At 39.5% G+C, this 23,138-nt stretch overlaps 1 protein-coding gene across 1 annotated transcript; it reads left to right on the top strand.

Moving 5' to 3' along the window:
* Nucleotides 1-379: 379 nt before the first annotated feature.
* Nucleotides 380-7,672, top strand: LOC129358883 (scavenger receptor cysteine-rich type 1 protein M130-like). The gene is made up of 6 exons (XM_055028111.1): nt 380-511; nt 3,960-4,424; nt 5,297-5,557; nt 6,211-6,579; nt 6,750-6,838; nt 6,915-7,672. The coding sequence occupies exons 1-6, from the start codon at nt 466-468 to the stop codon at nt 7,014-7,016; spliced, it is 1,332 nt and encodes a 443-aa protein (XP_054884086.1). The 5' UTR covers nt 380-465; the 3' UTR covers nt 7,017-7,672.
* Nucleotides 7,673-23,138: the final 15,466 nt, after the last annotated feature.

The raw sequence follows: 23,138 nt of genomic DNA on the forward strand, positions 1-23,138 counted from the left end.
GGAAACCCTGCTTGCATTTTCTGCAGTTATTGCTGACATCAGGTTTATGTTCTCTCTGCTTCTTCTCTTCATAGCAGCAACACCTGGGCTCAGTTCTGTTCAGCAGTGACTCCTTGCTGCAGGGAAGCTGAGCTGCTGCTGCCAACAACATCAGGTTCCCCTTCAGTGGATGAAACACACCTGGATCCACTCCGCCACTTGCAGAAGAAGCACTGAACTAAACACAGGAACAACAGAGACTGGTGAAAGCCTGAATCCCAGTAGGCCCAGTATGAGCCCAGTATGAGCCCATCTTCACGATGAGCTCCTAGGAAGGAGGCGTTTTCTCTGAAAGCAGCCAAAGACGTGAACTGTGACGTTCAGGAAGTAGCAGATAAAACAGCTTAAAGTAGGAAGTCTTCAGAGTCTGGAGCCTCATCCTGATCACATCAAGAGACGAAGCTTCGCTCCACATTCAGAGGAAACATGGACCAAACAGCTCTGATGCTGCTGCTGTGTCTCTGCAGCTCAGGTAGGACTCCACTTTCACACAAAACACTGATATTCACTGGAGTTCAAGTTCAAAACGATCGACTGATAAACATGTTAAATTTTAACAATCAAAAACCTGGAAACTGTTTCTGGTCTCAGATCGTAGAGCTGCTGCTGCAGTTAGTGATGTTTATATTGTCTACTTGCTGCTAAGGAGCCAATAACATCAACAGTTGTTGGTTTCAGTGTTTTGATGAAGTAAAGCACTTTGAACTGCCTTGTTGCTGAAATGAGCTATAAAATTAATCTGATTGATTGATTGATAAGGAGAAGCTGCAGAAACTCTGCAGCGGCGCTGAATCTGCGCAGTAAACAGGTGGAGCCGCATAAATGGCTCCTTCTGCATGAATCCTCTCATCTTCCTCTTGGCTCCACAGGTTCTCTCTGAGGTTCTGGTCAGGCCCGTTTGCTGGCCAACCGAGCCCAGTAGCACCACGGTCACTGGACCAGCTTCTGGTGCCGCTGGTTGTGCTGGTGAAAACGTTTGGGCTCCGTCTGACGTGGGAGCGTCTCAGGCAGGATGTGGATCTGGCCTGCTGCAGATTAGAATCAATCAACCAATCAATCAAGTTTATTTGTAAAGCACATTTCAGCACCAAGGCGGTTCAAAGAGCTTTACGTCATAAAAACACAAAAATAAAAAAGACGCCAGTTTACAGTAAACCAGTAAACTGTACATTTGGTCAAAGTGTCGTCGTTACACATCAAATGTTGATCAGTTTCATTGATTATGTTTCTAAAGCAAATCTGACCTGCTGGGTTTTTAGTCCAGATTTAAAGGAACTCAGTGTTTCGGTTGTTTTGCAGAGTTAATTATTGAAACGGCTTTTCAATCATTTTGCCGATGAATGAAAGGTTGGAGATCGGCCTGTAATTCTGCAGCAATGATTCGTTCAGATGGTTTTTATATCAGCGGTTTGAAAACTGCTGGGGGAAACACCTGATGAGAGCGAAGAGTTTACTATTTGAATCGGATCAGATGAAATGACAGGCAGGACTTCCTGAAGAAAAGTTTCTGCATTTGTTATGTTCAGTATAGCATTGATATTGGATTGAGAGAGGATGTGCAGATTGATCCTCTAATTGTGGTGACTTTCTCTAAAGAAATGTGCAGGCCCAGTTTGGCTGCAGCTCAGGTGGTTTGTGAGTCTGTCAGCTGTAGCAAATGAAGCTCAATCATTGTTCATGTTCTGCTTTATGAGCGTTTCCCTGCAATGTTAGTGCAGACGTTGGAGATTTCACCATAAACGTGACGTTGAGTTTCACTCCGTTGACGTTCGGCCCCAACAGAGTCGTCTTGCAGATCTATAATATACATCTGTGGTTTCAAAGGTAACAGTGAAACAATCAGACGGGGCCACATCAGTTACAGAGACGCTGGAAATATTCACAGCCTGCCTGATGAGCAGGTCCATAATGTGTCCTTGATGACGTGTTGCTGGGTTAACATGTGAACTAAAGCAAAATGATCAACAATATCACAGCTTTTAATCCCCTCTGTCTTCAGGCTCGTCAACATGCTGTTGAAATCTCCCACAATTATTTAACTGTCAGAATCAATGAATATAACAGATAAAACCCATTAAAGTCAATAGAGATGTTTTTCCAGATATGATGGGATTTTGCATAGAGTTAGCATCAGAGCTCATTTATGGACTTTTACACAAAAACAGTTAATTTGACTTTGGTTGGTCTCAGTAAAGACATCAAGTATAAATGGGTAGAAAAGGAGAATAATGAGAAACATTTCAGGTCTTACTACAGAGCGTACATAACATTTCAGTCTGGGCTTTAACTAGGCAACTCCTACATAAAGGTGCTTTGATCAGAACCATCCATGACAGCTCTGCCTCTAAGAGAAGATAAAATAAACACCATCAACAGGATCCTGTCATCACATCCTAAATCAATCTGTCTTTGCTTTTTCTAACCCAACATGTAAATGTTGTTTCTTCCAGCGCTGGCTGATGAACTCAGACTGGTAGCAGGAAGGAGTCGCTGTGTTGGCAGACTGGAGAAGAAGGAACTGGGAGACTGGGAACCAGTGAAGTATTGGGACTATAACTGGAACTTTACAACAGCAGCTGGATTTTGCAGACAGCTCCACTGTGGATCTGTGGTGTCAGCACGAAGAGATGAGAGCTACAATGTAGAGATCGTCTGTTCAGGTGATTTCATATCCTGGCCAGTGTCTTCCTGTTCTGCTTCCAACTCCTCTTTAAAAATATTCTCACTTCCAGCTCAGTCTGGGCTTCTTCCCCTTCACCTGGATTCCCTCTGGTAGATTTTCTACTGGACCAATCAGTGAACAGAAGAAGTTTGAATGATGACCTTGATTTGCTGTTATTGTAGAAACACAGTCTGTCTGTAGTTTAATCAATGGCAGTGGAGGAAGTTCAGTCCATGTTGGTCACACTTTCAAATATTGAATGAACATCAACAGTCGCCTCATTGGGCTCTTCTCTGTTTTGTGGTGGACAAATTATAGTAAGGTAATATCTGCTGGTTGTATTGTCTTCATCCTAAATGCCAGTGAACTCTCACCAAATGAAGCTGTTTGGTTTGCAAGCACAAGGTTGGGAGATGTTTTCCTGCAGCTGCATGAGAACCAGCCTTGGTATAAAACTCCTGTTGTCTCTGCCTGGGAGTTTTCAATGGGAAATGTTTCACTATAGATCGTCTGATCTGCTCTCTGTATTGAGCACAATGTGCCAATAAACCTGATTGAGTGATTTCATATATCACTGCTTGGTAATTGATTTTTTTCCCTCAACATGTTTGCAGCCCAGAAAACTTCCAGTAAACTTAGTGTGGATCTGGTTCATTGCATGTCATGGACAAACTTTAGACACTGGGTGAAATTTAAAACCTCAACACAGTCCAGACTCTCTGGATGAACCAAAGTGTGGAACAGAGCGGCTGGTTTTTACCAGGTTAGTGACTGAATGAAGTTTGATTAGATTAAAGGGGAACCAGTGGAGCAGATTCAGGGCTATAAAAACCTCAATGTCACTGAGAAGAAGCTGATCAAATGTTGCACTTCCTCCACAAATTAAGTTCAGAGAGTAAATATGATAGTTTTCTATGATTCTGTCATTAAATCTGTCATTTTCTTTGTAGAAAACAATGATAAAATATTAATTGATCATTCATAGGTTCTTTGTGCTGTTCTAGTGTAATTTTCTCTGTTTGTCTTCAGTTTTTCCGTTCATCTCCAGGCCTGCAGTAAAGGCAGATGCTAAAAGTGCAAAGAATATTAAACATGAGATATAAAAATAATAAACTCTTCCCAGCCCCCCTCTCCGCCCGTTCTCCACTAGTTGGTTTGTTCCTCCACAGAGTCTGAACTGGATTGTAGCTTTGCTGAACAAACTGGAACCAAATTCAGTGAAAATATTGAAGAAACGTTTTTCTTTCTGCATCCACAGATTCAGTCAGGCTGGTTCCAGGGACCAACCGGTGCTCAGGCAGACTGGAGGTGAAGACCAACCAGTCGTGGTCCTCAGTGTGTGAAAAAGACTTTGACCTGCAGGATGCACAGGTGGTCTGCAGGGAGATTGGCTGTGTGCCTCCTTCAGTCCTCCAGGGGGCGCTCTATGGAGAAGCAGAGGCTCCAGTGGGGAGCAGAGAGTTCCTGTGTGAAGGCAGTGAGTCTGCTCTGCTGAACTGCAGCAGCAGGAAGAGTTCAGGTAGAAACAGCTGCTCACCTGGTCAAGCTGTTGGACTCACCTGTTCAGGTAGAGGAGGATCTGCAGACCTGCTGCTGTTCACTGCTTCACTTCCTTCATTAATCAACTCTCTGTCTCTGCTCACATCAAGACATCAGGTTGGTGGGAGAGGCCAGTCGATGTGCTGGGAGACTGGAGATGTTCCATCAAGAAGAGTGGAGACCAGTGACACTTTGGGATCCTTACTGGAACATGAACTCAGTTGCTGCAGTTTGTTCTGAACTGGACTGTGGTTCTGCTATTTCAGAAAGAAATTTAAATGAAGCCTCAAAGAGACCAGTTTGGGGGATCAGGTCTGACTGTTCTCAGTCAGGATCTGCATTAAAAAACTGTTTACCTTATGATAGAACCAGTTATCAGAGCCGTGAGATCATCTGCTCAGGTAAATCTGAACTCATATTTATCTAAAATGTTTCTTCCATCAGGTTCCAGACGTCTGCAGAGAAACCGTCACCTTTAACTAAGAACCTGAAGCCTTGAGGGAAACTAAAATCATTTAAATATCCAGATAAAGTTCTCAGTTTATTCCAATTGATGAACAAAAACTCATCATTTTAATAACTTTTAATCTCTGCTGCTTTGAAGTCGATGCATCAAAATCCCAGGAGTTCAAGGAAATCAGACATGTTTAAAACCTGAAAATCAACAGGAAATGACTTTTGATCCAAAATGGTGGACTTCCTGTTTTTAGTGGAAATAGCAGGAAAACCTTGTTTGTTATGGTTGTTGGCCTGGCTGAACTAGGGGCGCTGTTCAACCATATTGCCACATTTATTTTTAATTCCACTTAAATATTCACATTTTCACAGAGATTAAAGTTTGTTAGACATTTAGTGAGTTTATGATCATGTTAAGGCCCAAAATGTGATAAATTCAGCAGAAATAATAATGAATGATAAACTTGCAGGTACAGTCGGTTTCACTTCACTTTGTTTTCTTGACCTTTATTTTTTATCAAACTCAGAGATGTTTCCATGAGTATCTAGAAAAATAAAGTTCTGAAATATTTTAAAACTTTTTTCTTTCTGCATCCACAGATTCAGTCAGGCTGGTTCCAGGGACCAACCGGTGCTCAGGCAGACTGGAGGTGAAGACCGACCAGTCGTGGTCCTCAATGTGTGAAAAAGACTTTGACCTGCAGGATGCACAGGTGGTCTGCAGGGAGATTGGCTGTGGGCCTCCTTCAGTCCTCCAGGGGGCGCTCTATGGAGAAGCAGAGGCTCCAGTGGGGAGCAGAGAGTTCCTGTGTGAAGGCAGTGAGTCTGCTCTGCTGAACTGCAGCAGCAGGGAGAGTTCAGGTAGAAACAGCTGCTCACCTGGTCAAGCTGTTGGACTCACCTGTTCAGGTAGAGGAGGATCTGCAGACCTGCTGCTGTTCACTGCTTCACTTCCTTCATTAATGAACTCTCTGTCTCTGCTCAGATCAAGACAACATCAGGTTGGTGGGAGAGGCCAGTCGATGTGCCGGGAAACTGGAGATGTTCCATCATGAAGAGTGGAGACCAGTATATGTTTGGGATATTTACTGGACCATGAACTCAGGGCCTGCAGTTTGTGCTGAACTGGACTGTGGTTCTGCTGTTTCAGCAAGAATTATGGAGGAGGCTTCAGAGAGACCAGTTTGGTTGATCGGGTCTGACTGTTCTCAGTCAGGATCTGCATTAAAAACTGTTTACCTGATGATAAAACCAATGATCAGAGCCATGAGTTCATCTGCTCAGGTAAATCTGAACTCATATTTATATATTTTAAAATGTTTCTTCCATCAGGTTCCAGATGTGTGCAGAGAAACTAAAACTGGTTTAAATATTACTGACTTTACTGAATCATAAAGTTGTTAGTAATCATGTAGAAACATGCTAGTAACCATGGTAACCAGTCTAGGATCAGCCATCTTGTTTTCCACCTCAGATCAGATCCAGTTGTCTCTGTGTTTCCTCTGCGTTGCCAGGTCTGCTGGTTGAGCCGCTCATCTTCCTCCCTTCCTCCACTGACGGGGTCTCCACAGGCAGAAAGCAGGGGTCTGAGCTCCTCATTGGCTCAGAGTTCAGCATCATGTGCTCCATCAGGCCTCAGTATGCAGGCGGCTCCTTCCAGCTCATCTTCAGCACCTCTAACTACACTCAGAACCAGACCCTGCCAGCTGTTAATCACTCCGCCCTCTTCCTGTTCGCTGCTGCTGGCCACGCCCACCAAGGAACCTACCGCTGCCTTTACCACGTCTACGTTTTCTCCCATAACTTCTGGTCTATGAGCCAGCCTCTCAACCTCACTGTCTCAGATAAACTCATGGAGTCCATCAGGAGAAGTTCTGCTTCAGGTGAACCAGCAGCTGTCTGCCTCATTCATGAGGTCAGAGAGGAGGATTGATTATATTAATGTTCATGATCTACAGGCAGCATGAAAACCAGGGTCTATATGATTATTGTACATTTCTAGCTGGACTCATCTGATGAAAGCTGATCCTGAATCTGTTTCATTCATTTTCAGCCCATCTCACTGCTTTGATCATCAGACTGGTTGTCGTCCTGCTGGGAATGCTGGGAATGCTGGGATCCGTCCTGCTCCTCTACTATAAGGTACTGCATGTATCATGCATCATGTGTTCAGTTGGGAAAGTTGTTGCCTTGCAGCTGAACCATCCTCTGTTTCCAGGCCAGGAGAAACCAGAAGTCTGGACCAGAAAACATCATGATGAACGTTCTTGATGAAGGATCCAGAGCTGAAGGCGGCTTAGAGGAGGAGGCTGCAGTCTGAAGGAACCAGGAGAAAATCATCTTGGTTTCACATCCACAGGAAGGAGCAGAGACACGTTTCAGACTCCTGGGAATCTGTCCGTCTATGTATCTATAATAAAATGTCTCTGAGCTCCTGCAGCAGGAAGGAAGTTCAACATTCAGAAATTTGTATCTGGACTAAACCTACAGAAGTAAAACTTATATAAGAAGGGAAAAGAAAACATCCACCAAACAAAATATAATAGAAAACCCACTTGATCAAAATCTGATCATCAACCTTGCAAGGATAGCATATGATAGGATGTTTGGGGTCAAAGGTTAGGCAGCCATTTCCATTCAGGCCCTGAATCCAGCTTGTGTCCTTGTCTTGGTTGGGGTTATGAATCAGTCTTTAGCTGTTTCTCTGAACTCTGTATTATTATAAAGTTGTAGAATATTTTCTTTTTTGCATTCTTATGACATCCTTAAATGTTTAATATGCTTTATGAAAGAAAATGCGTTTGCTTGCAGTCTGTTTTGTAGCTCAGTAGATTGTTAAACTGTGAGGATGGAATGAAACCTTTCCTATCAAACAGTTTGCTGTGTTTTGCTCGAGGCTCTTTCTCCTGACTGTGTTCAGTGAGCAGAGACTCCAAATGCTGTAAAGCCTTCAAATAAATATTGACAAAGAATTGATATATTCTCTCTGGTTTTTGATCGTTTTTCCTCAGTCTGTTAAAGATCATTTCAACCCCAAACAGCATCCAATGAGGTTGAGGGCAACAGGAGATCAGATGCATCGACCAGCCTAAATAGTTAAACTTCAGTCCACTTCCTGGGTCAGGTGTGGGCAACTCCAGGCCTCCAGGGTCTCCTGCAACTTTTAGAGAATCTCTACTTCAACACCTGAGTCAAACAATGAGGTCATTAGCAGGATTCTGGAGAACTTGCCTGCACTTAGGAGGTGATTGGCCCATTGGATCAAAGTGTGTTGGGTGACGTCTAAGAGTTGCAGGACACCGGCCCTCCAGGACCAGGACTGCTCATCATGTCTTGGTTGAATGAGGGCCTGAAGTCTCGTTCCCAGACCTTCTGACTGACAGGATCCATAAGAAGCTCAATAATTTGCATCACTGGGTGAAAAATTGTTTCAAACTTTTACTGGGATCAGCTAAATGTATTATTTTTACAAGCACAGGGTCAGGCTGTGGTTGAACCAAAATTAATGTTAAAAGTTAAAATAAACTCCAGCTGGGGAGCAAAATATAATGATCTCAAATGTAACTACTGGCTGGTTTTAGTGTTTCTGTACCTTTAAGGAAAGAAAGCTCCTGGAGAAACATCTCATGAAATAAAACAGCCTTCCATTGGGCTATAGAGACACAAATGAATAAGCATTTATTTCTATGGCTCTACAAACTGGTCAAGAGTTTGTTACTCCTCTCTTTTATTAACAGATATGTTTGTGCTCCAAACATAGGAGTTATACATCTGGGAGGCCAAGTACATATTCCTGCTCATTTCACATGATGCAAGTCATCCCTGCTTGGAGCATCACCTGCATTTTTGTACAAACAATTGTTGAGAATTAAAAAGAGGAATAACTTGACTTAGGTCTTTAATTCATTCCGCTTTGTCCCGAATTCTTGTGTCTGTATACATAAGCAGGGAGAAAAAGCAATCAAACGACGTCAGACTTCAGATAGCCAGAGTTTTATCCAGAGAAAATCCATGCAAGAAGAATGTTACAATAAGCATCTCACCTAGATCATCAAAAGTCCAAGACATGACAAAACAGAAACAATTAACTGAGTAAAAGGGAAACGAAAACAAACAAAAGATGCATCTTTTGGGAATCTCTCACTCAGCACAAAGAGATTCGAACTTCTGCTGTAAAACAAACCATTTTATACGAATGTGTATTCTCCTCATTTAAATATATGCATTAGGAGGTGTGTTTTTTCCTTGTGTGGGCTGTCTTAAATGTTAATTTTATTACCTCTGAGACCCACTGAAACACCCAGCTCTTCTCGTACCAGGATCCTTTAGGCGTCCTGATTTACGGCGTGGATCTGGAACGTTATCTCTGCCTCAAAATGCTTCAACAAGAAACCAGTTGGTGTTTTTTTAAACAAACTCGCACAAATTGTATTGTTTAATACTAACTATAAGTTGGATCTAAAACTAACTAATTAAAAACATGCTTTTAATGCTTAAAGAAATATATTAATATGTTTGATTATATGTTGTAACAGACTTCTATAGTTTTTAATGTTTGCCTGAACTATTCAACCCTGAGTAAAGAATTTATTGCCCTGATAGCCAATACACTCCCTGTCTGAAATGTTCCTTAAGGAGTATAAGACTGCTTTCTGATTAGAAATTTATGTAAGTTCAGAGAGTGACCAGTTGTCTTAGTTTGGATTTGTATCTAAGTTTATCTTAACATAAAAGTTAACTTGTGTACTATTGTGCTACTTTAAAATTCTATTTCAACACAATGCACACATAAGTAATGACATTTGTATAAAACAGAAAAGTGAACTGCTCTAGAAGACAACTCTTTCACTGCACCAGAGAAATGCAAGGAAGCAGATTGTCACCTAATGGGGGAACAATGCTGCACTTTTATTCCTGTAACAGTTTGAGCAACATTCACCACGAATTGGGTCAATTATTAAAACGACAACAAAAGGATAATTCTAGTTCCACTCTGTGGGACGGTTTTGGTTGTGATGTTGTCCTTGTGGTTAAATCAATGGTGACCAATCTGATTTCAGCCACTATGATAAACCTGCTGGTTTCTCCATTAACCTCATGAAACTGATGATTTTCTCAAGGAAGATGAAGATAGTTTCTAGGAGTAAATCCTCTGAAGTGATGTGAAAACTTAAACTGTGAGGAGCGTTTCTGCTGATGAATTATATCGGCTGTCATTAACTATGGTGTGGTAACTACATCTGAATATTGTTTTAAGTCTCATCACATTAAATCAGTGGCTTCATTGTTTGACATTTGATGATTTTCCTTGATTTGTGTTTCTTCAAATAAAAACTTTTTCCCCATTTATTTGGCAGATTATTGTGCATCATTTTCTTGATCCTATATTTTATTATTATTTTAGGTTAAACTTTTCTAATATGAAACGAGGGGAAATATGCATCAATGCATAACAGTGTTATGATTCTTGTGTAATACAGGCGTATTCTCCAGCGTTTTCTCTGACCTCTACATGACAATCAGCTTATTAAATTGCTTTTCTGCTATGCATCTTTATGTTGACCTTGATTATTTAATTTGCCTTATGAAGGAAAATACATATATTTTCAGTCAGTTTTTTTTGACTAACTAGATTGTCAAACTATGTGAATTGAATGAAACCCTTCCTATAAAACTGGACCCTGTGTTCTGCTCCAGGCTCTTTCTCCTCACTGTTGTTAATTTCCACAATACAAGGAATAAAGATTATTTTACTCTCCCACCATGCAAGAGGAAGGACAGAAAAATATATATTTTTAAAGAAATAAAATGTAGAACTCATTTCCTTAATCTGTTATAAATATTAGAGCTTTTAATAGTTTAATTATTTTATTACATAGTCTTCTAATTGTGCATTTATGAAATAGTATGCTATGTTTCTAATATACTGCTCAAAAAAATAAAGGGAACACTCAAATTCGGCTAAAGACCTCGAGCCGTTTCTCCTGCTAGCGCTAGGCTAGCATGTTTGTTTTGGCTGTATTTACCCAGAATGCCTTGCGCTGCTGTCCACTGACTAGGCAAACAATCTGGAGTAAATTAAAGCGGACCAAACAGGACTGGTGTGAATGTTTGACATTGTATTTTGGCCAGTGATTAACTCTCTATGGCATTGTGTTGCCCTCAGGCAACAAACCACTATTTTGGCCCACACACCGCCCCTTTAATTTTTTTAAGTAAAACATCACATTAACAGTCTGATGATATGACTGTGACCAATGAAATTTGAGCTGGACGTGGCTTTGACCTTTGTCTTGGGGTGAAACAATCCTTTTTTGGACCACAGCTGACTTGGACACACCGCTAGCAGAAGGTAAGATAAATTTCACTTTTTTTACATGTAAAAAAGGTGAACTTTATCTTACTTAAAAGTAAGATAAATTACTTATCTTTACTTATCTTTAATTAATTAAATTTAACTAATTTAATTAATTAAAATTAATTAAATTTTAATTTAATTTAAATTAAAATTATTTAAATTGAAATAATTTTGTATAAATAATATCTGTGATGTGCAGAAATAAGTGAAAAAGCATATTTGATTGAGTAAAGACACTTTTGTCTTCATTTATGTACTAAAATGGCAGTTTTTCATTCGTTGCCTCAGGGCAACATTGTGCAGTTTGACCACTTTTGTGTGAACTATGACATGCTCATGGATGGAGATGTGTAGGGATGTGTAGTTATCAACATAATCAATGTTTTCCTGTACTATCTACTGTTACTCACAGGAAATGGATGCACAATGATTTTATGGGCGTAAGGAACATGATCAAGCGGTTAGGCTCATTCCTTCTGACACTGAGCTTGAGGAGAGTGACAGTTAGGAAGAGTGGACTCCAAAATCAGGTTTGAGGGAGAGTTAGGAGAGTCAGTAGAGTAACATACTGTATGGAATGAGCATGTATGTGCGTTTGTACATCAGTGAGTGAAGAGAGGTATATATGACCTATTCTAATTTTATGCTTACTGGTTTCTTTTGAAAACAGATGACCTGCCTGATGACAATGAGTCTGTGGATGGAGAGGAAAATGAAGATGATGAAGTATCACAGGAAGCTGTTCCACGCTTACCCCGTTGGAGAACAGCCCACAGTGCCAATATCACCGATTACCCAGAATGGCAGGCCAGTCTTCCAAAATCAGATCATATCAATTCCCCCTACAAATACTTCAAGATGTCTTTTTCTGAAGACATTCTGGAAGTAGTTGTAGAGCAGTCAAATTTATATGCAATTCACTGTAACACCAACAAGCCCCTTAACCTTGCTAAAAAAAGAACTGGATCAATTTATGGGTACAGCAGTATACATGTCATTGTTTGGATTACCAGGCACCCGCATGTTTTTAACAAAGCCACACGAGTGTCCCAGGCAGCTGACACCATGGCACTAAACAGTTGGGAGTTCATTAAAAAATCCCTGCACTTCAACAACAATGAAGTGAAACAACGAGAAAATATTGATCCACTCCACAAAATCCGACCAGTGGTCACTCATCTTACCTTAAAGCTGCAGACAATACCAATGAGTGAGAAGTTGGCTGTAGATGAGCAGATGGTCCCTTTAAAGGGAAGAAATACACTCTAGCAATACCTGCCAACTAAGCCAAAGAAATGGGGCTACAAGATATTCGTCTCGGCTGGCTCTGATAGTGACCTGCACAATTTTGAGATTTACACAGGGAGAGTCGTGCAACCACCTGAGCTGCCAGATGTAGGAACAAGTGGCAATGTTGTCCTCCACCTGTCAATACCCTGACACCAGAACTACAAGGTGTTCTTTGACAACTGGTTCACGAGTGTCCCTCTCATTCTCACACTTGCTCAGCAGGGAATCACTGTACTGGTACTGTTCGTAGCAACAGACTACAGGTGTCAACTTGATGTGTGATGTTGAGTTGAAGAGAACTGGGCGTGGATCTTTTGAACAGAAGATGGCCATGGTTGGAGAAACCACCTTGCATGCTGTGAAATGGTATGATAACCGTTCAGTCAGTCTTCTCAGCAATTACACTGGAGCACACCCAGTCACCGACGTTGATAGGTGGGATGGCAAGAAAAAAAAATCATCAAAGTTCCCTGTCCTTCTGTGGTGAGAGAGTACAATAAGAATATGGGTGGAGTGGATCTGCTGGACTCCCTCATTGCACAGTACCGCAACAAAATCAGGTCGAAAAAGTGGAACCATCTCCTGATGTTCCACTTTATTGACATGACCATCGTGACTTCCTGGCTGCTCTACAAGAGAGACTGCAGCAGCACTGGATGAGAAAAGAGAAAAGCTTTATACATTCAAGTCATATATTGCAGAAAGCTTGTGCAAAAGTGGCAAGAATCTGGAGCGTAAGAGATTCTTATGAAGAGAAGAGGAGAAGAGGACCCGCTACACCTATCCCGGTCCCTGATGTGCGTCTGGATGCCACAGCCCACTGGATGGTTATGGATGAAAACAAAGGGAGATGCAAGGTACCAAGATGCAAAGGTACACCTAAAGCCAAGTGCCAAAAATGTGACGCCCACCTTTGTTTCACATCCACCAGCAACTGCTCCATGAGGTTCCATACAGAATAATACAAACTGTAATTAGTAAAAAAGAGAAACACAGAGCAATTCAGTAATCCACAGGAACATGTATTTAGAAACATAAACACACACTGCAGCTAATCTCTGATGCACTAATTGATAAACCATTTGTGGCTGTTTGCTGAAAGGAAACTTGTTGAAATTTTTGTTGTTGAAATAAAACTTATTCTAATGTATTTATTGCTTGTTTCTTCATCATTCCACTTATTAAATAAATACTACACTATAAAGAAAACCTTGGCGTTTTAGTACCCTCATAGCATCTTGTTGCCCTGAGACAACAAACCAAATTCTAATTAATATATTATAAAGACCCCCTCGAGCTCCCAAAACTAGGGTGAAATTTTTTTCCTCATAAAATAAAAATTCATGCCATAGAGGGTTAAAAAAAGAGACAAAAACTTGAAGATTTTGTAGAAAACAAAAAGCAATTTGTTAGTTTAAGAAATTTGTAAAACTGAAATTAATCAGAAATTTTCTAGAAAACAACTTGGAAAGTAAAATATTTCAAATTTTGATGGCAAAATTTCCACATTTTTACAGTTCTGGATTGTTTTGCTATAATTGTATTAATTTTTTTGTCTTTCTATCTACGGCCTTAGTTTGCTGTCACATAAATGGACCTTAGTTTGAAACTACAGAATGGATTCCACTGGCAACAGAAACCTGACAGATTAGGAGGATTTTTAACCAAAGGATCATTTTTTAAATGAGGTTAAACACTAAGATGTTTCTCTTTTGTTGACTCAGTTTCTGCTTTTATAGATTAAATTAAATTTAAAAGCCCTGACTCAGGTCCGGCCCTTTTTACCAAATAGAAAAAGAGATTTACAGATTTTGTCTCTACACAAATTAAACAACTTTACTGCATTTTTATTAACATTTAGATGTTTTATTTCTAAAACACTAAATTTTCTGTTTACTGATGATGTTCATTTTAAAAATCAGCTTCAAAAGCAAATATTCTGTTTTGAGTTGTTACTTTTCTTCTGCAGAGCATCAATGCCCCTCCCCCACCTAATGCTGCAAGTCAGCTGACTGCAATAAAGTTTTTCAGATTGACTGATTGGAAATATTGAAACTCAAACAAGAAAGATGATCTTTTCTTTTTTGTTTAGCTTTAGTGCTAAGCTAATAATTATCTGGACTAATAGATTAGTGGAGCTAATTGCTAATTATTACAGAAAAGAATAAACATTTATCTCAGAAGTTGTACTTTAATTTATTTGGGGATTTTGAAGAGTCAGTGGCTTTTTGCTTAGTGACGGATATTTCATCATTCAGTATACTGAGTCGGCCAAAGCAGATGGAAACTGTGATACTATCAAAAGATGATAAACATGCAAAAACATGTTTTATGTGAAATTATGAAGGTAAAAATTGTAATTAGTCCATCAGAGCAATTAGAAATGCCAAAAAACCTGCTGGTTTATTAAAAATGCACCGCAGAAGCCCGACCCGACTATCAAACTCAACTTTGGGCCAACCGGGCTCGAATTTTGGCTCCGAGCTGCAAATGTTGAGATAATAGTTTAGATTTTCATGCATGCATGTTGCTGCAGCAGCATAAAGGGGCTGGTAGTGTTTAATATTCTAAATAATAAATGTTTTGAGTTAAATGGGTCTAAAATATCTCAGCTCTTTGAAATAAACAACTTTTTCCAGCCGAAGATCTAAAGTTTAGATTCACCCTGAAAAACCTGGTTATGTTGCAATAAAGCTGATAATGTTGCTGATGCTTCAATCCAGATTAGCATCACTCAGCAAGCTCACGGCAGCACACAGAGGCTGAACACCCAGATTAATATCTAGATTTCTCTCTGTTTCTTCTCTTCATAGCAGCAACACCTGGGCTCAGTTCTGCTCAGCAGTGACTCCTTCCTGTTAATAATGACTGTTAAGTAATTATAACCATCATTCTCATCAGCCAATGCTTGCATTTCACAAAGGTCTACTTGAAAGTGTTTTAAAGCCTCATAACAAAAACTCTGTTTCTTTGGAAATTTATGTGCCAGTTTATGCAGAGTATAAGGGTCTTCCTTTTATAAAAGAGCTTGTACATTTTCCACCTTAACCTTCTTCCCAGTATCATCCTGCAGAGCTCGTTTCAGTCTAACTGTTCCTCCTAAACTACTGGGATGTGATGGAGTGTAATATTCCTTCTTCTTTAACCTTTTCTCAGCCATCCTTCTGTCACCTGCTTTGATAAGCGGTTCTTAAATAATGAGAAAACAAGATAATGGAACAAAGGATTTATTTATTATTCCTTTAATAGTTAAAAATCACAAACAATACATTTATTTACTACAATTAAATATTAACAGATAATATATGTATAAAGATAAATTTAATGCTAGTCAATCAGTCATAAAACATAAGTAAAGGACAATGACTAAAATACTTGAACTTGCAAAATAAGACAGAAGATGCAGGTTTCTACGCAATCATCTTCATGTTTGTATCCACTACCTGTATGTGGCGCTGCTTCAGGTGTTTCTGGACAGCCAGTATAAATCATGGAGTCAGGAGTCGTTGTGTGATGCGATGAAAGTTGAGCTGGTAATAAACTTCCTCCAGTATTTCCAGGCACTGATGCTGTCGCTGTTTGGGTGATTTGTTATGCAGCCGTAGCAGGTTTCCTTGACCTACTTGGCACAAATTAAACTGAGTAGATGCAGCAAGGTTGTTTTTACAGTAACAATCAGCGTAGTCGGTATCCATCCATCAATTTCATCTTCTTGTTGCATTGGAGAAGGTGGAAGTTGGGAGTAGCTGGTAGCGGGATCTCCAGAGTCTTCTGCTGCTGCTGGAGGTATACCCTCTTCAGCTATGGTACTCGGTATCAGAACATTTGTAGGAGAGAGTGCAGGAGATGATGCTAATGAGGAGGAGTACAAAAGAGGAGAAGGGGGATGATATGGATCCATGTTGTAGCTTCCAGGAGACGGAGGACAGGAGAGGCTCTCTGTCCAATGACTGGGCTCGTCCCGGTATGGCACCATAGTCCAAAGCTCCTTGCTTCTTCCATTCTAAAGGTTTGTTGTCAGAAGTCCCTGCAACCCTCCTGATATAGACGGGGGTCAAGGGGAGGATAAGTCCAGTAGAGGACTGGCCTTATCAATCAATCAATCAATCAATGAACCAAATTTTATTTGTATAACACATTTCAGCAGCAAGGCATTTCAAGGTGCTTTACATCATAACAAACAAAAACACAAAGTCATTCAACATAGACTAAACAATAATTACATTTCAATTTTAAACAGGTGTGTTTTTAGTTGAGATTTAAAGGAAGTCAGTATTTCTGCTGTTTTGCTGTTTTTTGGAAGTTTGTCCCAAATTTTTGGTGCATAGATGCTGAAAGCTGCTTCTCCTCTCTTGGTTCTGGTTCTGGGGATGCAAAGCAGAACCAGAACCAGAACCTGAGAGTCTGGAAGGTTGATACAACAACAGCAGATCTTTGATGTATTGTGGTGCTAAACCGTTCAGTGATTTATAAACTAACAACAGTATTTTAAAGTCTATTCTTTGAGCTACAGGGAGCCAGTGGGACTTTAAAACTGGTGTTATGTGCTCTATCTTCCTGGTTTTAGTGAGAACGCGAGCAGCAGCTTCTGGATCAGCTGCAGCTGGAGGATTGATGTGTTGGACAGGCCTGTGAAGATGCTGTTACAATAATCAATGCGACTAAAGATAAACGCATGAATGAGTTTCTCTAGATCTGGGTGAGACATTAGTCCTCTAATCCTGGAGATGTTCTTCTATCACCTTCTATCAGGTGATAGAAGGCTGACTTTGTAATCGTCTTTATGTGGCTCGCAAGGTTCAGGTCAGAGTCCATCACTGCTCCCAGGTTTCGGGCCTGATCAACAGTTTTTACTTGTAATAACTGAAGCTGTTTATTGACTTTAGATCGTTCCTCTTCAGGTACAAAAATAATGACTTCAGTTTTGCTTCTGTTCAGCTGGAGAAAGTTTTGGCACATCCACACATTTATCTGTTCTAAACATTTATTCAGTGATTGGATGGGGTCAAAGGTCACCTGGTGACATCATAATGTAGAGCTGTGTGTCATCCGCATAGTTATGGTAGCTAATATTTCCTGTTATGACTTGAGCTAGAGGGAGAATATAAATATTAAAAAAGGGTCCTAGGATTGAACCTTGGGGTACCCCACATGCGACCTTTGTCCTTAGAGGCTGTTTGCCGTTTCTTTGGGGAGTTGAAGTCATGCTGTTGGTTACCATAGAAACCCTATTTAACAAAATAAAACACATTTAGGGTTAAAACTGAAGAAGTTTACTCTGGTTTAGAGGAATGTTTGTGTTTTATATCTGCAGCTTTGTGAAAAGTTAAATAGGATTAAAGAGAATTTAAACAACATGAAGTTTTTGGTGTATTTTCTGTTTACTGATGATGTTAGTTTTAAAAATCAGCTTCAAAAGCAAATATTTTGTTTTGGGTTGTTACTTTTCTTCTGCAGAGCATCAATGCCCCTCCCCCACCTAATGCTGTAAGTCAGCTGACTGCAATAAAGTTTTTCAGATTGACTGATTGGAAATATTTAAACTCAAACAAGAAAGATGATCTTTTCTTTTTTGTTTAGCTTTAGTGCTAATAATTATCTGGACTAATAGATTAGTGGAGTTAATTGCTAATTATTACAGAAAAGAATAAAAATTCATCTCAGAAGTTGTAGTTTAATTTATTTGGGGATTTTGAAGAGTCAGTGGCTTTTTGCTTAGTGACGGATATTTCATCATTCAGTATATTGAGTCGGCCAAAGCAGATGGAAACTGTGATACTATCAAAAGATGATTGTCAAGTTCTTTTCTGATTTGTGCAGCTTCCCCACTTGAGAAGGGATGGATGAATGGATGCAGACTTTTTAAAACAGGATTTTACTCAAAGGACCAAGCAGTTTTCTTCATTTTTATCCTTCATTTATTTAGTGCATGTCAGGATATTCCACATTTGGTCCAGAGCAGGTAAAAACCTTTGGACAAACCCAAAAGAAAAACAAAGAAATAATTACTTAATTGTTTGCAAATTTACACAAATTAATTTCAATCAAACTACAAAGAAAACAAACCATATAAACAATACTAAGCAACCCACTGTGAATCAAACCCCCAAAATAACTAAAGTTAAATGAACAAGTAACTAAACTTAAGTTCCTTAACTTTAAAATACATTTCAAATTCATCTTTTCAATAACATATTTACATTTATTTAAATATACAACCATCACTTTTCAATATTAGTCATAAATATTAAGTTCATGAATATAAATAGCTTTAAGATGTCATTTCTAATATAATGCTAAATTAATAAATAGCTAAGCTTAACATCTAAATTCATTATTCAAAATACAACAATCAGTTCATTCATAAAATCAATCAATCAATACTACTTCAGGCGTGTTGTAGTTGATGGTGTTAATGAGCAGGTAAAGCTGGAAGTCCGACAGGAGATCGTGAGTAGCTTTGCAGTCCGATCTCATCAACAATAAAGCTCGAGTCTTACCGGCTGTCTCTCTGCTCGTCTACAAGTTCATCCAGATCTGCAACTCGACCAGGATCTTTGATTGAAAGAGTCCACAAACTCCCGATTTCTTTGTCTGGCTTTCTTTTCCGCTTTCCGCTTTCTTTTCCGCGTTGTCCGTCCCTCATTTAAGTCCGTGTGGAACACAATGAGCGCATTTTTTTTTCTTTTGTTTTTTTTTTTTCCAATTTGACTTCACAGATGATAAACATGCAAAAACATGTTTTATGTGAAATTATGAAGGTAAAAAATGTAATTAGTCCATCAGAGCAATTAGAAATGCCAAAAAACCTGCTGGTTTATTAAAAATGCACCGCAGAAACCTGACCCGACTATCAAACTCAACTTTGGGCCAACCGGCTCGAATTTTGGCTCAGAGCTGCAAAGGTTGAGATAATAGTTTAGATTTTCATGCATGCATGTTGCTGCAGCAGCATAAAGGGGCTGGTAGTGTTTAATATGCTAAATAATAAATGTTTTGAGTTAAATGGGTCTAAAATATCTCAGCTCTTTGAAATAAACAACTTTTTCCAGCTGAAGATCTAAAGTTTAGATTCACCCTGAAAAACCTGGTTATGTTGCAATAAAGCTGATAATGTTGCTGACGCTTCAATCCAGATTAGCATCACTCAGCAAGCTCACGGCAGCACACAGAGGCTGAACACCCAGATTAATGTCTAGATTTCTCTCTGTTTCTTCTCTTCATAGCAGCAACACCTGGGCTCAGTTCTGGTCAGCAGTGACTCCTTCCTGCAGGGAAGCTGAGCTGCTGCTGCCAACAACATCAGGTTCCCCTTCAGTGGATCAAACACACCTGAGTTCCTCTTGCTTCTCCTGGCTTTGACCTTCAGCCTTCAGCTCTGCTACAAGGACACAAGAAAAGAGTTGAGTTGGGACTTGAACTGGCACTTCAAGCTCCTTTCAGTCTGCAGGTTTTTAGTTCTACCTGCACTGTAAAAATGGGTCAAAACTCTGCAATAGACTGGTTGAACTGGGACATTACCTCCTTCATAATATTGTCTTGACAACTTGGCAATTTCCTTCAAATCTGCTGCTGTGTGGTGGTGTTGGACTCCATCTCTCCAGGTCTGGGGAGGCTGGAGTGGACAAGACTTGGCTTAACTGAGCTCCAATGCAGTCAAAGCGGGTCAATAATGTCTGAATATCTGTCACAATCGCCCTTTTGTGGCTGAACAGGGAAACGGTCCGCTCACTCGTACTTGCTTTGTCTTCTAAGGACAGTAAACTGCGTCTCCCCATGGTCTCATCTATAATGGAATTCAGCCTCTTTAGCAACAGCAAGCGCTGATCCTTCCTGCCCAGATTTTTTGGACATGTCACGTAGTTAGTCAGATACTCAACACAACTTTCTGTATTATTTTGCATCAGCTGACTGGAGGCCAGTCCTTCAACGTCTCCTAGAGAAGTTGCAGTGAGGTGAGCTTAGCTACCTGTTAGCTGATGTAACTTCTTGAAGCTGCATAGTAGGTGCTTTCTCTCAGTGGACAACATCTTGCTGACCTCAAATGCATGGGTCCTCAGTCCATCACTCTGTAGGCTGGTACACCTTTCCACCGGTTACTGGCCTCTCTGCTGCACACTGGGTCACTCCTGGCTCCAGGAACATGCAACTAGGTGTGGCCTGCTGATCCCGGACGAGCCCCCATGATCTGTTACCGGTCCCCAGCGTCAGGGCTGCTGTAGTAGTGATGTGAGCAATTTGACGAATATTAAACAGGATTTAGTAATGACAACCAAAGGGCTCTCTTTGGGATCCAGATTGAATCTCATTTGTTTGTTCAACAAATGCTTTACATTACCTTTCTTTGTTAAAAACTCTGTTTATTTTTCTCACAAGAAATAATTAAGTTAATACATAATCCTTTTTACAATATCATCCTTCACTTGGATGAAGACAAGCAAGGAATAGAGTGTTAAACAGGATAAATCAACTGTTTCAATTATCTGCATATTAACTGGTCTGAACATCAAACTGATTTTAAATTATTAATGATCAAAAATACAATTACCAAACGTACAAAAATATAACATTTAACTGTGATCCTAAACTCTGATAGCTAAAACTAAACATGCAAAAAATGTGTGTGTGTGTCTGTTGGTAAATGTGGTTTACAAGGACATTTTATTAGAATACACACCACACTAGACGGACATTTTGAATTAGCAGGACATGAGCCGAGTCCTGCTAATTTTGATAAAAATCTAAAAACATGGAAAGGTTTCTATTGATTCATTAAGCCCAAAAATGCAAAAAAAAAAAAAAAAAGAAACCGAGATGTCCTTTAATTCACATAAACTTGATTTTGTGTATAATTTATGTATCACCAAAGTGCCTCCTGTGGCACTTTTGTGTATTGCAAGACCTCATGAATATTCACACAAGCTCTTATTGAGATTGGTTGATGCTGGAAGGTCCTGCTAATTCTTGCAATGTCCTTCTAATTCGTGTGTGCTCTTTACACTGGGGATGAGTTGGCAATATGATTACTTTGTGCTATAAGACTGCATATTTTATAAAAGTTAGTTGCATTCCTAAACCCAACCTTTTGACCAACCTTGGAATGTATGTGGCACCTAAAAATATACAGAATTGATATATTTTGATCAAATATTGTTAATTTGAAATATTATAAATAATAAATGTGTGGAATATGTGCATGGATTAAAAGAAATATAAACCATAAGAAAGCCATTTTTTCACCAAACTATTTTCGCACTCCACTGCTAACATTTAGTTGATTTTGGTCTGCTCTACATCCTCAGAACCAGAATCAAACATTTTAAAGCAGAATTTAGCTTCAAAGCACACCAAATGTTGAATAAACTTCCAGAAAACTGCAAAACAGCTGAAACACTGAATTCCTTTAATTCAAGACTAAAAACACACCTATTTACAGTTGTTTCTGAATCTTAATCAATGGCACATGTATCAATGTATTTAATATATGATTTTAATTTTGATTTTACTTTGAATTTAATTTCTTTGTTTTTTTTTTTAAGGTAAATGTGTTATTTTATGACTTTAGTTCTGTGTTTCTTTGATGTAAAGCACTCAATTGCCTTGCAGCTGAAATGTGCTATACAAATAAACCTGACTTGACGACAGTTTTCAGATCTTGCCAAAGATTCTCCATTGAGTCTATGTCTAGACTTTGACTTGGCCATTCTAACACATAAATATGTTTTAATTTAAACCATTCCATTGTAGATCTGGCATTATGTTTAAGGTCATTGTCCTGCTGGATGTTAAACCTCTGCCCCAGCCTCAAATCATTTGCAGACTCCAGCAGGCTATCTTCAAAGACTGCCCTATATTTGGCTCAATCCATCTTACAATCAACTCTTAACAATCTTCCCTGTCCTTGAAGGAAAACAACCCCAGAGCATGATGCTGCCACCACCATGTTAGTCAGTAGGGAAGGTGTGTTCAGGGTGATGTGCAATGTCCATTCTCCACCACAAGTAGTGCTTTCCATTTTTGCCAAAAAGTTACATTTTGGTCTTGTGTTATCGTTTTTGCTGTATCCCAACATGGCTTCTGGCAAACTGACAATGGGATGTCTTATGGTTTTCTATATACAATGGCTTTTTTTTATTGGGACTCTTCCATAAAATCACATTTGTGCAGTGCATGACCAATAGTTGTACTGTGTACAGATTCCCCCACCTGAGGTGTGGCTATCTCTGCATTTGGTCCACAGCAACCAGGGACCTCTTGGTTGCATCTCTGATCATTGCTTTTATTCTTCAGCCTGTAAGTTTAGGTGGATGGCCTTGTCTTGGTAGGTTCACAGCTGTGCCATTCTTATTCCATCTCCAGATTATTCATGGAACAGTACTCTGTGAGATGTTGAAAGCTTGGAAAACCTATTTATAGCCTAAGCCTGATTCAAGCATCTCCACAACTTTATCCTTAACCTGTCTGGTGTGTTCCTTGCACTTCATGATGCACTTGTGCACTAATATTTCCTTACCCAACTTTTGAGACAGTCATAGAGGAGTTGAATTTTAACTGGAATTAGATTACAAACAGGTGGACTATATTTAGTCATTAGCAGTCATCAAGCAACTTCTTAAGGCAATTGGATGCACTCAGCAAAAGGCGACTCAACACTTTTGCCACTTTTTAGCTTTTATTTGTAAAAAAATGTTTTGAATCATGTATAGTTTTTTTTCTGCTTCACAACTATATACCACTTTGTGTTTGTCTTAACCATACAATTCTGTAAAAAATATGTTTGGGGTTATAATATCA

This window comes from Poeciliopsis prolifica, unplaced genomic scaffold, assembly GCF_027474105.1.
Source record: "Poeciliopsis prolifica strain line A6 unplaced genomic scaffold, Auburn_PproV2 SCAFFOLD004, whole genome shotgun sequence".
Lineage (NCBI taxonomy): Eukaryota > Metazoa > Chordata > Actinopteri > Cyprinodontiformes > Poeciliidae > Poeciliopsis > Poeciliopsis prolifica.